This window comes from Amphibalanus amphitrite, unplaced genomic scaffold (assembly GCF_019059575.1).
Source record: "Amphibalanus amphitrite isolate SeventyFive unplaced genomic scaffold, NRLGWU_Aamphi_draft 000037F_arrow, whole genome shotgun sequence".
In the NCBI taxonomy this organism is placed as follows: domain Eukaryota; kingdom Metazoa; phylum Arthropoda; class Thecostraca; order Balanomorpha; family Balanidae; genus Amphibalanus; species Amphibalanus amphitrite.
In genome coordinates this window covers 131,512-146,544 of record NW_024881533.1, presented here as the reverse complement: position 1 = coordinate 146,544, position 15,033 = coordinate 131,512, and the positions used below count along the sequence as shown (strand labels likewise).

Genomic DNA, 15,033 nt, shown 5'->3' with positions numbered 1-15,033 from the left:
AATAAAAAATTGTAAAGGTTTCACAAAAACGCAATTTTCAAAAAAGGCCATCGATCGATTTTGATAAAAATTACATTTTTGGATTCAGCTCACCGTCAGCTTTCGAATGGTATATATCGTTTCTTTTGAGCCTGAGATGACCTTCCGACGAACCGTGGGCGGGCAGACGGCCGGCCGCTGGACCGAACCCGCTGAGGAACACACAGGAGCTAGCCGGCCAGTGACCTGACCACTGGACCGCGACCCGGCCAGCCGGCAGCCGCTCGGCCAGCTGCCGCAGCTCTCGTCACGGTACGCTCGTGACAGGTGTCACACTGGCGTGACGGCGGCGTGACGGCCGCCACGCCCCGGGGAAAACCGGCCGGCGCCCGACACCTGCCGGCGAGGCGGTCGGACGGTGGTCGGTCGTTCGTAACGCCAACAGATTAAATTCCGACTACCTTCCAAAGACCGCTGCGAGTTGCGACGCATCTCCCTACATATCACCTCGGGCCCCGTTCGGGAATATAATGTCTCCTTCGTCGGCGCGTCTAGTTCGCCTGTCTGGCATGTGGCCAACGGCCCATGAATTTCCGAGGCGTCTGGGGGACCGCCGCCCAGCCGGACCCGCCGCGTGACCCTGGGGTCACTGCTGGTGGACCGTCAGCCAGCCCCGACTGACCCCGGGGTCAACTGGTGACCCCGGGACCGCTCCCGGCGGGCCGCCGCGCCGGCCGGTCTCCCAGACCCACCGGCTGATCCCGGGGTCACTCCGGGAACGGACGACACACGAGTCATGCATGAGCACGCGTGTTGACATGCAAATCACCACTAACAGACGGTGTCCGTGCCGCCGGGAAGGCTGTCGTCCCGGCGACAGGCGGTCCACGCCGCCGGGGGCGTCACCGCCGTCACCACCGTCACCAACGCCGTCACCATCTGGTGCCATCCCTACCAAAAGCGCACTCTGGCCGTATCGTGTCAGTTTTCAGCTAGCGCTACGGACCTGAGCGGATGAGAGTAATTCAGGTAACTGGCAGAGGCATCTGCAGCATGCAGAGACCGCCGAGGATTGGCTGTTCCCAGCGAACGATCGCGACTATAACAAGTCACTGCAAATGACAGCCTGAGTGATGACACACCGGGAGAGGAACAGATGCCCCGCTCCAACCGCTGACCGTGGCCCTCGCACAGAGAATAATACGGTCCTGATCGAACAAAGACGAATGCCACTGACTGGGAGACCAGTGATGCAAATCACATGTCACCAGCAGCTGGCAGCCAATTTACGGCACAAGGTCAGTGGGAGCGCGAGCTCTGCCGATCCGTGTCACCTGGATCAAACAGCATTCAGCGCCGATACATGACTGATCACACTGCGCCAAAACATTTCCTATCCGATTGTAGGATTTTGTTAAACGCCGTGTGGCGAAACGAAGGTGTTCATAAAGACAAAAAAAAAAAAAAAAAAAAAAATCGCCGAAGACACGCCTGATTTTCGGAAAGAAATAATGTTTCCCTCCCTTATGTTTCCTCCTATACCACAGACTGATGATCATGCTCCGTATTTCGGTCATTTTGACCATTGTCTCGCACCTGCGACCATGTGGTTTCCAAAATCTCCGCTGTCGACGACACACACGACAGACCGGTCCGCAAACCGTTAGCCGCTATCAGTTAGCGTTACAGAGATGGTTAACGTCTCTGCGGATAGGCAGCGTGGCATGTCAACTGATCAACATAGGGATTTAACATGTTACGTTAACCAGCTAGTCACACCTAGGATGTAATTGGAACGATACAACTGGTTAAGTCGTATGACAGCAAAACGGAACAGCAAACTGCCAAAGCTCATAACGGGAAACTTGAGGAACGCAATGTTCCCTTCTATCAGTTTGAGTTTCAGTTTACCATGAAATCGACTTATGACTGAGGGGAAACGATAGGACATCTTAAGGACTTGATTACATTTGGCAATATACTACCTTCCATGTGACTGCCACAATATAGACATTAGTACCTTTGTCACACTACGCATAAACATAATCCGCACTGAATGCACCCCTCGCCAGTCGCCTTCCGTTGTGTCCAAAGCCCCGCCTCTGCCGCGTGCCATTTGACGTCGCCCAGGCGTCATCGCTGCCCGTCCCACGGCATGTCAGCACCAAAACCGACCAGGATCCGGCCGAGCGGACGACAAAAATGAGCGCCGAGCGGACTAGCCGGAACAGAGGACCGTAAGTGGTCACCGTTAGCAGCGGTCAGTGGGGACGGCGGCCGGTGACGGCCCTCGGAGACCGGCGACTGGGCATATCATCGCCGCGTGCCGCCTCTCCAACGCCGGACAGAGAAACACTGAGACGTGGGGAGTGGGGGATGGGGATTTTCCCCCAACAGTGGGGCTTGTTCAACCATTGCATGCAGCGATAAGACTTCCGATGTGATTTGTAAAGAAATAAGTATATAGAAGGGTGTGATTGAGAATGATATACTCAGCAGAGATCGGTATAAGCACTGGATAATGGTTAGTGACTGCACTTACATGCCACTTCAACAGAAGTCGAGACATCTTAATCGCTGCCAAAGCTCATGTGGTCCTGACAAGCAGCACATTCTACGGCACTCATTTCATCCTTATATGGTGAATGCCGGAAACAAGAGGGACCCCTCCGCATAGCATTCAATGCAAAAAAGCAACAGAAACAGTAACAACAAACAATGCTGATCGATTCTGGACCCACGCAAACCATACACGCACAACATCCCGGGTAACATAACTATATCAGGGTTTGGTGTTTGTTTAATTTTTCAAATAAACAAACATACCTAAACAAACTGTTCACGAACAAATGTGTTCGCGAACAAGTGACGTCATCGGTCAAATTTTGGTAAACAAACAACGAACAGTTCGCGAACGTTCATGAACTGTTCGCGAACACGGTATAGAGGGGGTAGATAAGACCCCCTCCTTAGCCATTTCGCTCCCAATTGAGATAGAACCTTGCGGAAAAAGCCAGCGTGTGCGTCTTTACGAACCACAGCGACTGGTATCCGATTTCAAGGTCTTACACCAACCGGTGACCGCCGAGGTCAGGTCAAGTGTCATAAAGTAGGGGTTTGGTTCTTGGTACATAACTTCGCCACAAATGGTGGCAGAGCCGCGATTGTGGCACCATCGTGCTCGTCGTGGCCAGGCGCGTCGAATGATATGCTTTTTGTTTGGATTAGGTCTTTTTTGTATGCTGACCTCAGGTCAAGGTCAGGTCAAAGCCACTCGGGTCACAAAGCTGCATGGAGGATGTTATGCTGCATATCTTTCGATGTGGCAGTTCTTTCTGAGTCGATTGATGGCTCAACCGACTCGCTAGCTCACTTTGATCGGAAGTTATTAGCGAAAAGCTCCTACTGCACCAAACAACCTTTGTGGCGTCTTATATGACGTCATGCAAGGTCTTAAATGCACAATTTAAGCCTCAGCGTTGCAAAAAAAATTATGAATCATGATTCCATGTGCTTGATATATGACTGGTGCATTTTTTCACATGTAAAACATGCCTGCAGTCATGTCGGCACCGTATGATAACAGTTGCTCCGAAGATATCAGAAATGATGACTTGTTCATGAACGTTCACGAACGTTCACGAACTGTTCGTGAACAGAGAATCGTTGGTGAACATGTGACCTTGAATGCCAAAATTCGTAAACTATCAAATAAACAAACAAACAAACATTGTTCACGAACTGTTCATGAACAAATATACAAACACCAAACCCTGAACTATATAGGTGCCATCGGTCACACCTGACGTGTGAGTGCGTATAGCCCAGGAATTTCTTAAAGGTAGTGTGCCAGCTTTCCTGGACCATATGGAGTTAATGACCCGGATAAGGAGAACCGGATTTTTAGAACTCATCCATACCTTCAAAACTCATGGAAACGTCTTAAATTCTTCAAATTTTGAGTACCCCAGTGCGAAAGTCGCCCCGACGGGTTGTCGGTCGTACTCGTACCCCAACCACATTTCACACCACTATGAACAATAAATGCACACACTAAAATCGCTATTACCGATAGGCTCATCCAATCAAGTTTCGATAAACCCGTTCATCATCATCTCCTGCGGTTTCGAACACGCCTGTTAGGTGGCTTCTGCTCATACTTTGTGGTGCGGTGGTACTGGTAGTGCGTCGGGCCGCGCGCTCTGACTTCGGCCAAGAAAAATGCGTCAGCTGATCATTGTCATTTCTGCCACTTTCATGTGGTGAGATGGGGTCCTAACTTTAGAGACGGCTGTTTCATATCAATTATTTTACATAAAATCATATTTCAAACCATAAATTCATGTTCGACAGCCAAATTAAAGAAACAATATCAATACATGCTTACAGTTTAAATTCGACATTGTGTTGTCTACGGTCGATTAGACAGCTGATAACTCATTCCCGTACGTCGTAACTATAATGACCTTTGCTTATTGTCACATGTGCCGCTGTGCGCCGCATTCGCGATTGTTGCCGACGCCTGTTTGCAGGTCAGCCCACTACAGTTGTCATACATATCGAAAAACCAATAAACTTTTAGGCGAAAAAAGCACTATTCCAGGCCCATTTTTGATTTTTTTGCGATATTAGGTAAAAACAGAAGCTTCTTATCTTAGGAAAAATAAAATGAGAAATCATTGGAAGGTGGCACACTCCCTTTAATGGAGTCTATCGTTGGGTTATCTGATAGCTTTGTAACCGGGGTTGTGCTCGACTAAAAAAAAAATTGCCGACTCGACTCATCATTCAACTTCAGAAAGCCCTGACTCAACTCTGACCAGTATCCCAATATTTGCCAGTTTGGGTGAGAAGTAACATCCATATCAAAATAATTTTCCACTCTCACCTCTAATTTTCAGGAGCGATTTTTCACTCCCTCGTTTACCAATTAGGAACATCTGCTTGCACCTTTTACCTCCTTCCATATTTGATTGAATGATCTTTTAAGGCAGCTTCCACATCTTCCAACATTCATGCAAATGAATTGTTGATTTGTTTTCTGCTCTTTGTACTCTTCTAACTGGCAATTTTCCACTCTCAGCCCCCTTTATAGTGACGAATACTCCCCTCCGACACCCAAGCCAAAATATAATTTTGGGACACTGACTCTGACTCAAACAAGGAGCTGATTTTTTCCCTTGACTTGACTCATGACTCAAACGGCTCAATGAATATATGAGTCGACTCAAACTTGACTCAAATTTTTTTGTTGAGTCAAATGAGTTGACTCAAAATTGACTCAGACAAAAAAGTTGTTGAGCGGGGGGGGGGGGGTGAAAAAAACCGGCAGCAGGGCCAGGGTTAAGTTGTTAAGCGGGGGGGGGGATGAAAAGCTTTTATATATATATATATATATATATATATATATATATATATATATATATATATATATATATATATATATATATTGCTTCTGTAAAGTTGAGTCAGCTGACTCATGTTCCTAAATGTTTGACTCAACTCAATGTCAAAAGTCATTTTACTGACTGAACTCTGACTCAACTCAACGCCTTAATATTTTTGTCCGACTCAACTCTGACTCAACTCAATAGCTCAACATTTTATCCGACTCGACTCAAATCTGACTCATTTGAGTCAGAGTTGAGTCAAATTTCTGACTCGACTCATGAGTCAAGCACAACCCTGTTTGTAACCGTATCAAAAAGGAATATTTTTGCAGCTCAAAGGTACAAAAAAGACTTCGGGTCCATGGCACAAAATAATCTGATTTTTAAAACTGGTTTTCTCAATCATATCATTGATATAGTTATCATGTTACACAACAAACATGGGATTACGTGGGAGCTAAAACTATAGATACCTACTTTTCATAAGGTGAATTGTTTCTTAGAAAAAAAGCATAAAAGTATTTGTTTAATCGGTTCAGATGTGCCATGGAAACGTTGTGCTTGCGCCAAATCACCTCTGCTTTTCTGATTTCATCGACGTGGTTCCACGCAGTTGATCGTGGAAAATATTTCTTTTTGCTGAGATTGATGCTTCAAAAGCTCAAAATATCATATTCAACCGAAACTCTTTCGGCTTGATGCTGTCTTGCCGTACGCGTACCGATACGGCTAAGGTGCCTTCTTACCGTGTACCTACCTATCGTCTACGTATACCGAATAATGGTCATTATTTCCATTAGCCATGAATGCCGCGTATAGTGAACTGAAAGAGTGTCTTGCAAAAGAATGTCGGAAACAGGAACCGGCGTGAACTCAGCCAATTGTAAGGCGAGTCCACAAACTCTACAAAAAAAAAGCTGCGCGGCGCACCACTAGCCTCGGCGATCGAGCCAGTTGCAGTGTGGCACTACTAGTGACATCTATCGACAAAGTCGGGAACTTGGCAGCCCCACCGCCGCGCGCGACGAGCGTCGGCCGAAATTCTGAGCTCAGAGCTCACTGCTGTTGATTGTTCAGAGCTGACAGAGCTCACTGGTTATTCAGCACTCAGAGCCCACTGTTCCGTGGCCCGCGGGGCGCGGTAACTGCTCACTGTTGTCCAGGACCGTCACCGCTCCAAGCCAAGGGTGACGGTCAAACCATTGCGGTTTCACGGATGGATGATCGGGACCCCATAAATCAGTTTTCTTGGCTATTTTCAGTTTTTTTTTTGCTCACGGCATTAAAAAAAAACTGGCTGCATATTAACAAGCCGACTGTTTTGTCTTATACATTAACTGGGAATTGGGATGGCCTTTTATGTGGTAAGCCGTTTAGCCGGGCAAATCAGACCGAATATGACGTTTATTTTGGCTTTATATTGAGTCGCCTAGATGTTTGCATATACGTTGTCGTTTTCAAAGGACGCTTTCGCAAAGTAGCGGCAAAACGCTCAACGCCTGTCCTCCAGGGGGACAGGTTATGACTACCGCAATAGCCGTTCGTGCCCAACTACGATGCCTTACTGCACTTGTAACTGCCAACACTGCGATCAGCTTAAGAGCTCTTGCAGCAGTTATAAAATAAACCATATACCACCGCAATAATACGATACTGAAACGGAATTAGCTTTGGCATTGAACGCATGATTTCTCCGCAGGTCAACCGGTATTATAAAATGTGGAAAAATCACTGGTTGTGGAGCAATGCGAACGAAGACATACAACCTTGTGCTGCAGATATTTCCACACGAATTTAACAAACAATGTTTCTGCAAGGAAAAAGGCTGTCGATGTATAACAAACACGCAGTGCCGAGTGCATCCTCACAAAATATCCTAAAACCTTGCCATGCCTCATTCCCAATCACCACGGGACAAGAGCAACACGCACAAGTTACAAGAAGTAAGACAAATATGTAAGTAGAGACGCGGGACAAGAAAGTCAAAGAAAACACGAGTGGATGTGGACGCCATGGTTCCGGGGCGTTTGTCTGTTTACCGGGGACTCGGGGCGCGTTCCGGGACGTTAATTCGTGACTCTCACGGCTGCAATTATGAATGAAGCTTATGGGAAAGCGAGAAGAACGAGTTCTAACGCTTTCATGCAAGTCGCGTCTCAGTTATTCCCAGCGGACACCGCAAGGAAAGATCCATCCCGCCAGTCCCAAGGTGCGCCAGCTTTCTCACAAATTACCACTTAAGACGAGAGGGATGGAAAAAACACTGGGTAACTTTTCTCGACAGTTGCGGAGCGCTTGCGATTGTTTTATTTACCCCACGGATATAACGAAAGAGATCAACACCTACAGAGATGGATAAACAATGCAATGCAAACGAACTGCCACTTGAAATTTTCAGTGAACGCTCAGAAAGGACAGAGCAGCAGCTATACGAAAAATCAGGCTTCTAGCTTTAAAAATGTTCAGTGCAGAACAGAAAAAAACTACCTGGGGGGTTGCAACCCCCCCATGTGCTGGCGAGGGTTAATGAAACAATCAGCATAACAAATTAATGTCCCATGGCCTGCATTAATATTTTACGACTCAAGGCCCGATTGCAGTTACTCCGAGGAAATTTCCTGAAGACCCAGGAAGTTCAAAATATAAAACTGTTCTGAGTGTTCCAGTTTTATATTTTGGAATGGAAAAAAACTCAAATTTGACTCAGATGTCTCAGAGGGATGGGATCGAACGGATAATGTCTGTTTACCCAGCGTAGGGGACGGGTACCGACTACCGAACCCTCTGTGCATCGTGAGCATTGTGAAATGTTTAGGAGCAAAAAGCAATTTTCATTACCCTTTCTTTGCACTGCTTCTTCACCTCAGCAGGGCTAGTTCATGTAGCCATATCAATGCAGATGATGATGACTCGGTCAGAATCACCGGCCACCGCCCACCCATAGGGACGAACGATACGACGGTCGGCAGAGATGGCGGACGTGTCGGGTGTAGGTGTGTGACGTCACATTTCCCGGGCCCGAGTGACGGTGTGACGTCACCGTCCGGGGGCCGTCCCGGTCCCTCCCCGCGGCCGGCAGCAGCCTGTGAGGGCGCGCGCCGACCCGCCCTCCCCGGCGGCTCCACCCAACCGGCGCCGATGGGCCGTCCGATGGCCGTCGAGGGTGTAGCTAACGGCGCGCATTCAGTAGCTGCCCATACCGCGCGGTGGCCTGGGTCGGCGGCCGGCCGGCAGGGGGCGGGCCGCCGCGCCGGCCGGCCGCCGCCGGGGCGGTGCGAAGGCGGCTCGGGCGGGGTCGGGGCGGGACGCCGGACCGCCGCAGACATGGCCGCCGCCCAGTCACCCACGCCGGTCGGTGGCCATCAGTGGAGTGGAGCCGGCCGGCTCTCGGAGAATTACAGAGAAACTCACCGGTCCGTCTGCCTGTCCGCCGGCCCGGCGCCGCCCCAAAGCGCCGGCGGCAAATTAAAGTGAGGTGACGATTCCGCGCTCTGAAAACCTTTCAAATGGGGAGGGCGGCACTCCTCGGTACTCACTGAAGTCGATCAGGAGGCGGCCGTAGCCCTGGCGCTGGTACGGCGGCAGCGTCATGATGCACGACACGTTGTAGTTGAGGAACGAGTTCTTCTCCTGCCAAAAGACGGGGCACGGGACGGTGAACACTAACAGGCGACCAGACCGGTGACTGCAATATTTACACCAGTAGTGGGCTGCGAAAATCAAAATAAGTATGACAATTCGAAATCTGAAAACGTATCCAACTTCCCCCCCCCCCCACACACACACAAGTGACACACAAACATACACACAAGTAGCACCAATTCTATCACGACTGACTGATAGATATCGATAGCCAGAAGTGAGCGGGTTAGTCCCCGACTTCCCCGCTGTTATCAAACAAAACGGGGCCTCCCCACACAACGTGTCAACGGTCGCCAGACAATTGACTTCAGCCGGTCGGCTCTGCTTAGATCATCTACTCAACGAACATACCTAAAAGCGGACTTTTCGACCCTTGCCTTTAGTCTCTAGACGCGATCCTGAACGCCTTAAAGGTAGTGTGCCACCTTCCAATGATTTCCCATTTTATTTTTCCTAGGGTAAGAAGCTTCTGTTTTTACCTAATATCGCAAAAAAATCAAAAATGGGCCTAAAATAGTGCTTTTTTCGCCTAAAAGTTTATCGGTTTTTCGATATGTATAACAACTGTAGTGCGCTGACCTGCAAACAGGCGTCGGCAACAATCGCGAATGCGGCGCACATGTGACAATAAGCAAAGGTCATTATAGAGTTACGACGTACGGGAATGAGTTATCAGCTGTCTAATCGTAGACAACACATTGTCGAATTTAAACTGTAAGCCTGTATTGGTATTGTTTCTTTAATTTGGCTGTCGAACATTAATTTATGGTTTGAAATATTATTTTATGTAAAATAATTGATATGAAACAGCCGTCTCTAAAGTTATGACCCCATCTCACCACATGAAAGTGGCAGAAATGACAATGATCAGCTGACGCATTTTTCTTGGCCGAAGTCAGAGCGCGCGGGCCCGACGCACCACGCGTATTTGGAAATTCCGACCTCGACGAGCATCAGAAGCCACCTAACAGGCGTGTTCGAAACCGCAGGAGATGATGATGAACGGGTTTATCGAAACTTGATTGGATGAGCCTATCGGTAATAGCGATTTCAGTGTGTGCATTTATTGTTCATAGTGGTGTGAAATGTGGTTGGGGTACGACCGACAACCCGTCGGGGCGAATTTCGCACTGGGGTACTCAAAATTTGAAGAATTTAAGACATTTTCATGAGTTTTGAAGTTATGGATAAGTTCTAAAAATCCGGTTCTCCTTATTTGGGCCATTAACTCCATACGGTCCAGGAAAGCTGGCACACTACCTTTAAAGTAGAGGACGTGTGACATCGACTGTTTCGATAAACGGAGAACATAACACAAGCAAATAAAGCCACCTGCTTCTGAGAAATGGCCTCTGAGCTGAGAGGCCCACTGATGGGCTTCGAGGAAAGGTCAAAGGCTAACCCGAGAGTGCAGAGCGAACCACAGGTACGGTGATCGTCAACCATATCAGTCACAAGAGGATATCCGATATCATCGAAACCATAAAGGCACCGAGTGTACATTTTGCGAACCGCGATGCACGTTAAATAACGCACATTGCAAAAGTAGTTAGCAATAAGTAGTTGGTACGCAGGGGCCCAATGAATAATTATTAATATATTCTACGAACGTGTACAAAACATCAGAAATCCATAACGCTCTACATGATGACAATCCTAATCCATCAAAGGGTGGAACACAATTCTGAAAACATGGTTGCCCAGTCTGAATGCCTCGCATACCTTGAACTCGGCCTAGACCATTAATGAACAGCATTCAAGTTGGTCCTGGTCAAAGGCATATGAATGTATATTCTTGGACGATACCGCGAAAACGAAATATTTCTATCGAGAGTTTTCAAAGGATTTCATGCACGAGGCCTTGGCCGAGTGCATGAAATTCTTTGAAAACTCGAGATAGAAATATTTCGTCGCGGTAGAGTCCTAGATATTATTTCCTGTATGTTTCTTTATATCGTTCGTTATTTGCTTAAAAAGGCCGAAATATGCATAAATAGAATACAGTAACATTAACTACACGTTAAATACTGAAATACTGGAGCTTCTAATTACTTAACAGTTCAGCAAAGCTTACAAATTTTCTTTAAAACAGAAGCCCTTGATGAAATCAAGCTATCCAAGAAAACCATCCAAGAAAACGTCTCGCGCAAAGTTTCTTGGATGGCTGGATTGCATTGCAAGACTGCATCAAACATACAGGAATACTTGAACAAAGCAGATTCCCAGATACCAGGGCTCAGTTGTCACATGAAAAGCAAGCCTTCATTAAAAGTCGCAGGGCTCCTAATGGAAATAAAGGATAATGATACGACATCGCGGAGCCGGAGCACGTTGTCCACCTCAGTCAAGAGCAGCTGTGGTGGACCGGACACTACAAGCGGCATCGAGCCGAACTGCGCCGCGCAGAGCCAGAGAAGCTGTGGTGGACCGGACACTACCAGCGGCATCGAGCCGAACTGCGCCGCGCAGAGCCGGAGCAGCTGTGGTGGACCGGACACTACAAGCGGCATCGAGCCGACCTGCGCCGCGCAGAGCCAGAGCAGCTGTGGTGGACCGGACACTACAAGCGGCATCGAGCCGAACTGCGCCGCGCAGAGCCGGCTGGACATTTCAAACACCTACTGGACCTGCTCCGAACATAATCGTATGAATGGAATGGGCCTTTTCAATCAAATGTTAAGCAGATGTCTTTGAAAAGACGTGCCACTTTCAACCGCCATATGTTTATATGCAACGAGTAATCACATCGGACATTCTGGTCACAATAACATGACATGACATGACATGACACGGCATGACAAATCGGCGTCATTACGTGTATGTTGGCGCGTATGACATGTGAAGTTGAGAACGTGCCTGAATCCTAATCAAATCAAATTATTAAAAAAGCACATTGGAAACAATTGACATTTTGCTTGTTTGATGCTCCTTTCCGAGCGTGCTCGGCGGATACCGGAGATCAATAGACAACCTCCTGTCAGCGATCATTGCTAAACGGTCAGCGGTCGGCCAGTCGACGGTCAGCGGTCGGTCGGTCTGTCCGTCATTCAGCGCTTGGTCATTGGTTGATGGTAGGTCGGTCGATCGGTCAGTGACCGGAGATCGGCTTATCGGTCGGTCTTGGTCAGTCATTGGTCGGGGTCGGTTAGTGGTAGGTCTTTGGTCGCTGGTCAGTGGCCGCTCATTGGTCTGTGGGTCGGTCGGTCCGTCCGTCGGTCAATGGTCGGGAGACGGACAGCTGGCGCGTCGGCCGGGACGGCGCAGCTGACCGCCCCACGGCGCCGCGCCGGGCCACGCGCCGCCCGGCCAGCACCATTATTCAATTTGGACCCGGGCACCGATGGTTTCCATGGCAACGCGTCCCGTCAGTCAGCTGATAGCGCTGGGAACGGCCGGCGGCGGCGGCGGGCGCTCAAACCGAGCCGTTGTCGGACAGCAGATGGGATGGTACTGGACACTGGAGCTCACTCGACTGCAGGCTCAGTGATCCGTCCAGCTTTCTCGCTGATGACGCCGAAGGCTGCTAGGATGAGCAATGAGCAGCATGAAACCAGACAACAAGGATGAGCAAACAAGGATGAGACAAAATTAAATTTCGATATTATTTAAGTGAAGATAATTTTATCCTGGTGTTTGGTACAAAAAGAAATATATGATCAATAACATAACGTTGAATTTTGATACATTTTGAGACCGCAAAAAATGGGATTAGCTTTCGCCATAAGGCATATTATCAGATTATTTTTCATCATCATCAATTATGCGATCTTTTAAACAAAATCTATTTAATGCTTCGTGTTTTTCTATCTATTATTTCCGATTTGAACAAAATAAAGCAATAAATGACAGAATGCATAGTGAAACAATTTTATTAAGAAGCAAGCCCACACCTTCACCTACATCAGAAGGAATTTCCCAATGTCATCTCCAGAAACGAATTAAATACATGCTGTTCAGGACAGGAACGTTCAGGGGTCGCCCGTTATGGACATTACACAAAACACATATCATCGAAATCACAGCCATGGCCATAGTCGTGCCCGGCCAACTTTATTTGTCATCCGACTCCCTGCATCGTTACAGAACTTCGGGGTCTCCGGAGCACCCTCACAGGGCGGCGTGGAGACTGGAGAGCCCTCACAGGGCGGCCGAGTTGTTGACTCCCGGCCGACCCCCGAGGCGGGGATGGCGCCGGCGTCTCCGTCGTCAACAACCGGGCCGGACGCCCCCCCCCCCCTCCCCCGATCTGCCCTCGCAGCATGCGTGCTGGGGCCGGCGCCCGCGGGCCGCGGTCCGACTAGCAGTGCCCCGGTCTGCGGCCCCTCGCCCCTCCCCTCCCCGCCGGCCGGAGCGCCGGTGAACGGTCACGTGACGGCGGTCGGGCCGGCGAGCAAACAGGGGCGCTCCCCGGGGGCGGCGGCCGGCCGCATAGCAACAAGTGAAAGGGTTGGCCGGCGGCGGCGGAGGGTCCGCCGGGTCCGTCTGCCCGGGCCCGGCGCCGCCGTCTGGGCCCGCGCCGGTCGGACGTCGGAAGGCTCTGGAACCAGGCTCGGCTCGCAGAAGGACGGGGCGTCGCCCTGTCAGGAATTTGACCAACGAGCTGAAGCCAGGCTCGGACAAACGGCTTGGAAATCACAGACCGAATAAAATTCGCGATTCTTAAATGGTGCAAGGATAATCAGTTTAAATCGCCTACCAAAACCGAGATCTGCTAACCTTCACCAGATATTCATGAATAAGTTTCAAGTTTGTATAAAATCGAGGTGCGGGGGAGCGAGTCAAAGTGTTGGATGCTGAGCTTTTGCCGAGCATTTTGAGCATTCTAGCATTTTAGGCATGTCAGTACCGACACTGAGTACTGGGTAGTAGCGGTGTTCGATTCGAATGGGCCAGATCGCACCAACACTAGCACGGGGTGGGCAATAGACCATTACAGTGTTCGTAAATCTCCGCAACATGGAGGTAAGTTATTCGAATGTTATACGTATTGGATCCGGCAAGACCGTCTCTTGATTCTAAAGCATTTATTTTTTAAAGCAAATAATAAACTCGAAGTTGGTGCCAACTCAAAGTTGGTGCCAGATAAAGACATTCAATTGAACACTCATCCGGACGACTGCGCACTTCACTGTCCTTGCATATCAGAGGTCATGGCTAGAATTCGAGTCTCCGTTATCTGTCCGGCCGGAGCTGCCTCAGCGCACAGTGGCCCTTTTTCAGAATTAGCACGCATTAATTCCCACATTACCTGAAAGTGGTGCAAGACATCACCACGTGATCAAGGACGTATTCCCTGCCAATGCAAAGAGAAGAAAAGAAAAGAACTGCCCAAGGAGATTCGGCCCAACAGCGACAGGCCGCTCGGCCCAAGATTTGGCGCACGTTCGCACGGCTCGCCCGCCGGCCCAGGCCGCTCCGAATGCAAGTGTGGCGAGCCCGCCAGCCGACCGCGCTGCACTGACCGCCAGGACTAGTGGTGTCATTTTGCAAAAAATGGCTGACCGATACCGACCGAAACCGAATTTTGGGAAACATTTCCGACCGAATACCGACCGATAACATCCCAAGCCAAAATTTGACCGAAATTCTAGTTGCTATTATTTTACCCCCAAATTAAATAATTTGGTAAATTCTGATAGAAAATAATGGGAAATAGCATTTCAGTCCAAATTCAGTCAATTCTTAGCCACTGCAAAATACATTTTTTTGTGGTAGAAGTTACATTGCTAAGGGTAGATTGCATGGTAAATTGGCTAAGGGTACATTGCATTTAACTAGGTAAAAATGGAATGCTTTCTCTTTTTGAAAATGGTTTTACTGACAGGGTGACCGAAAATGTCCGATATTTGGGGGGCCTGACCGACCGATTACCGAATCGGTCAGCACATCTTTTCGATAACCGAATTTTTCGGTAACCGATTGACACCACTAGCCAGGACGCCCCAGGGCGTCACGTGACCGCATCTACAGCTGTTGCCAGCCACCGTTAGTCGGCCCCGGCCGGGCAGCAACTAAGGTCAGC

At 48.9% G+C, this 15,033-nt stretch overlaps 1 protein-coding gene across 3 annotated transcripts in view; it reads right to left on the bottom strand.

The window, feature by feature from the left end:
• The window catches only part of LOC122372505 (histone acetyltransferase KAT7-like), a 125,013-nt gene that overhangs the window by 65,810 nt on the left and 44,170 nt on the right, over positions 1–15,033 (bottom strand). For all 3 annotated transcript variants that reach the window (XM_043349746.1, XM_043349738.1, XM_043349755.1), the window contains one exon: positions 8,906–8,999. In XM_043349746.1, the coding sequence (XP_043205681.1) occupies positions 8,906–8,999 (94 nt within the window). The remainder of the gene's footprint in view (positions 1–8,905; positions 9,000–15,033) is intronic.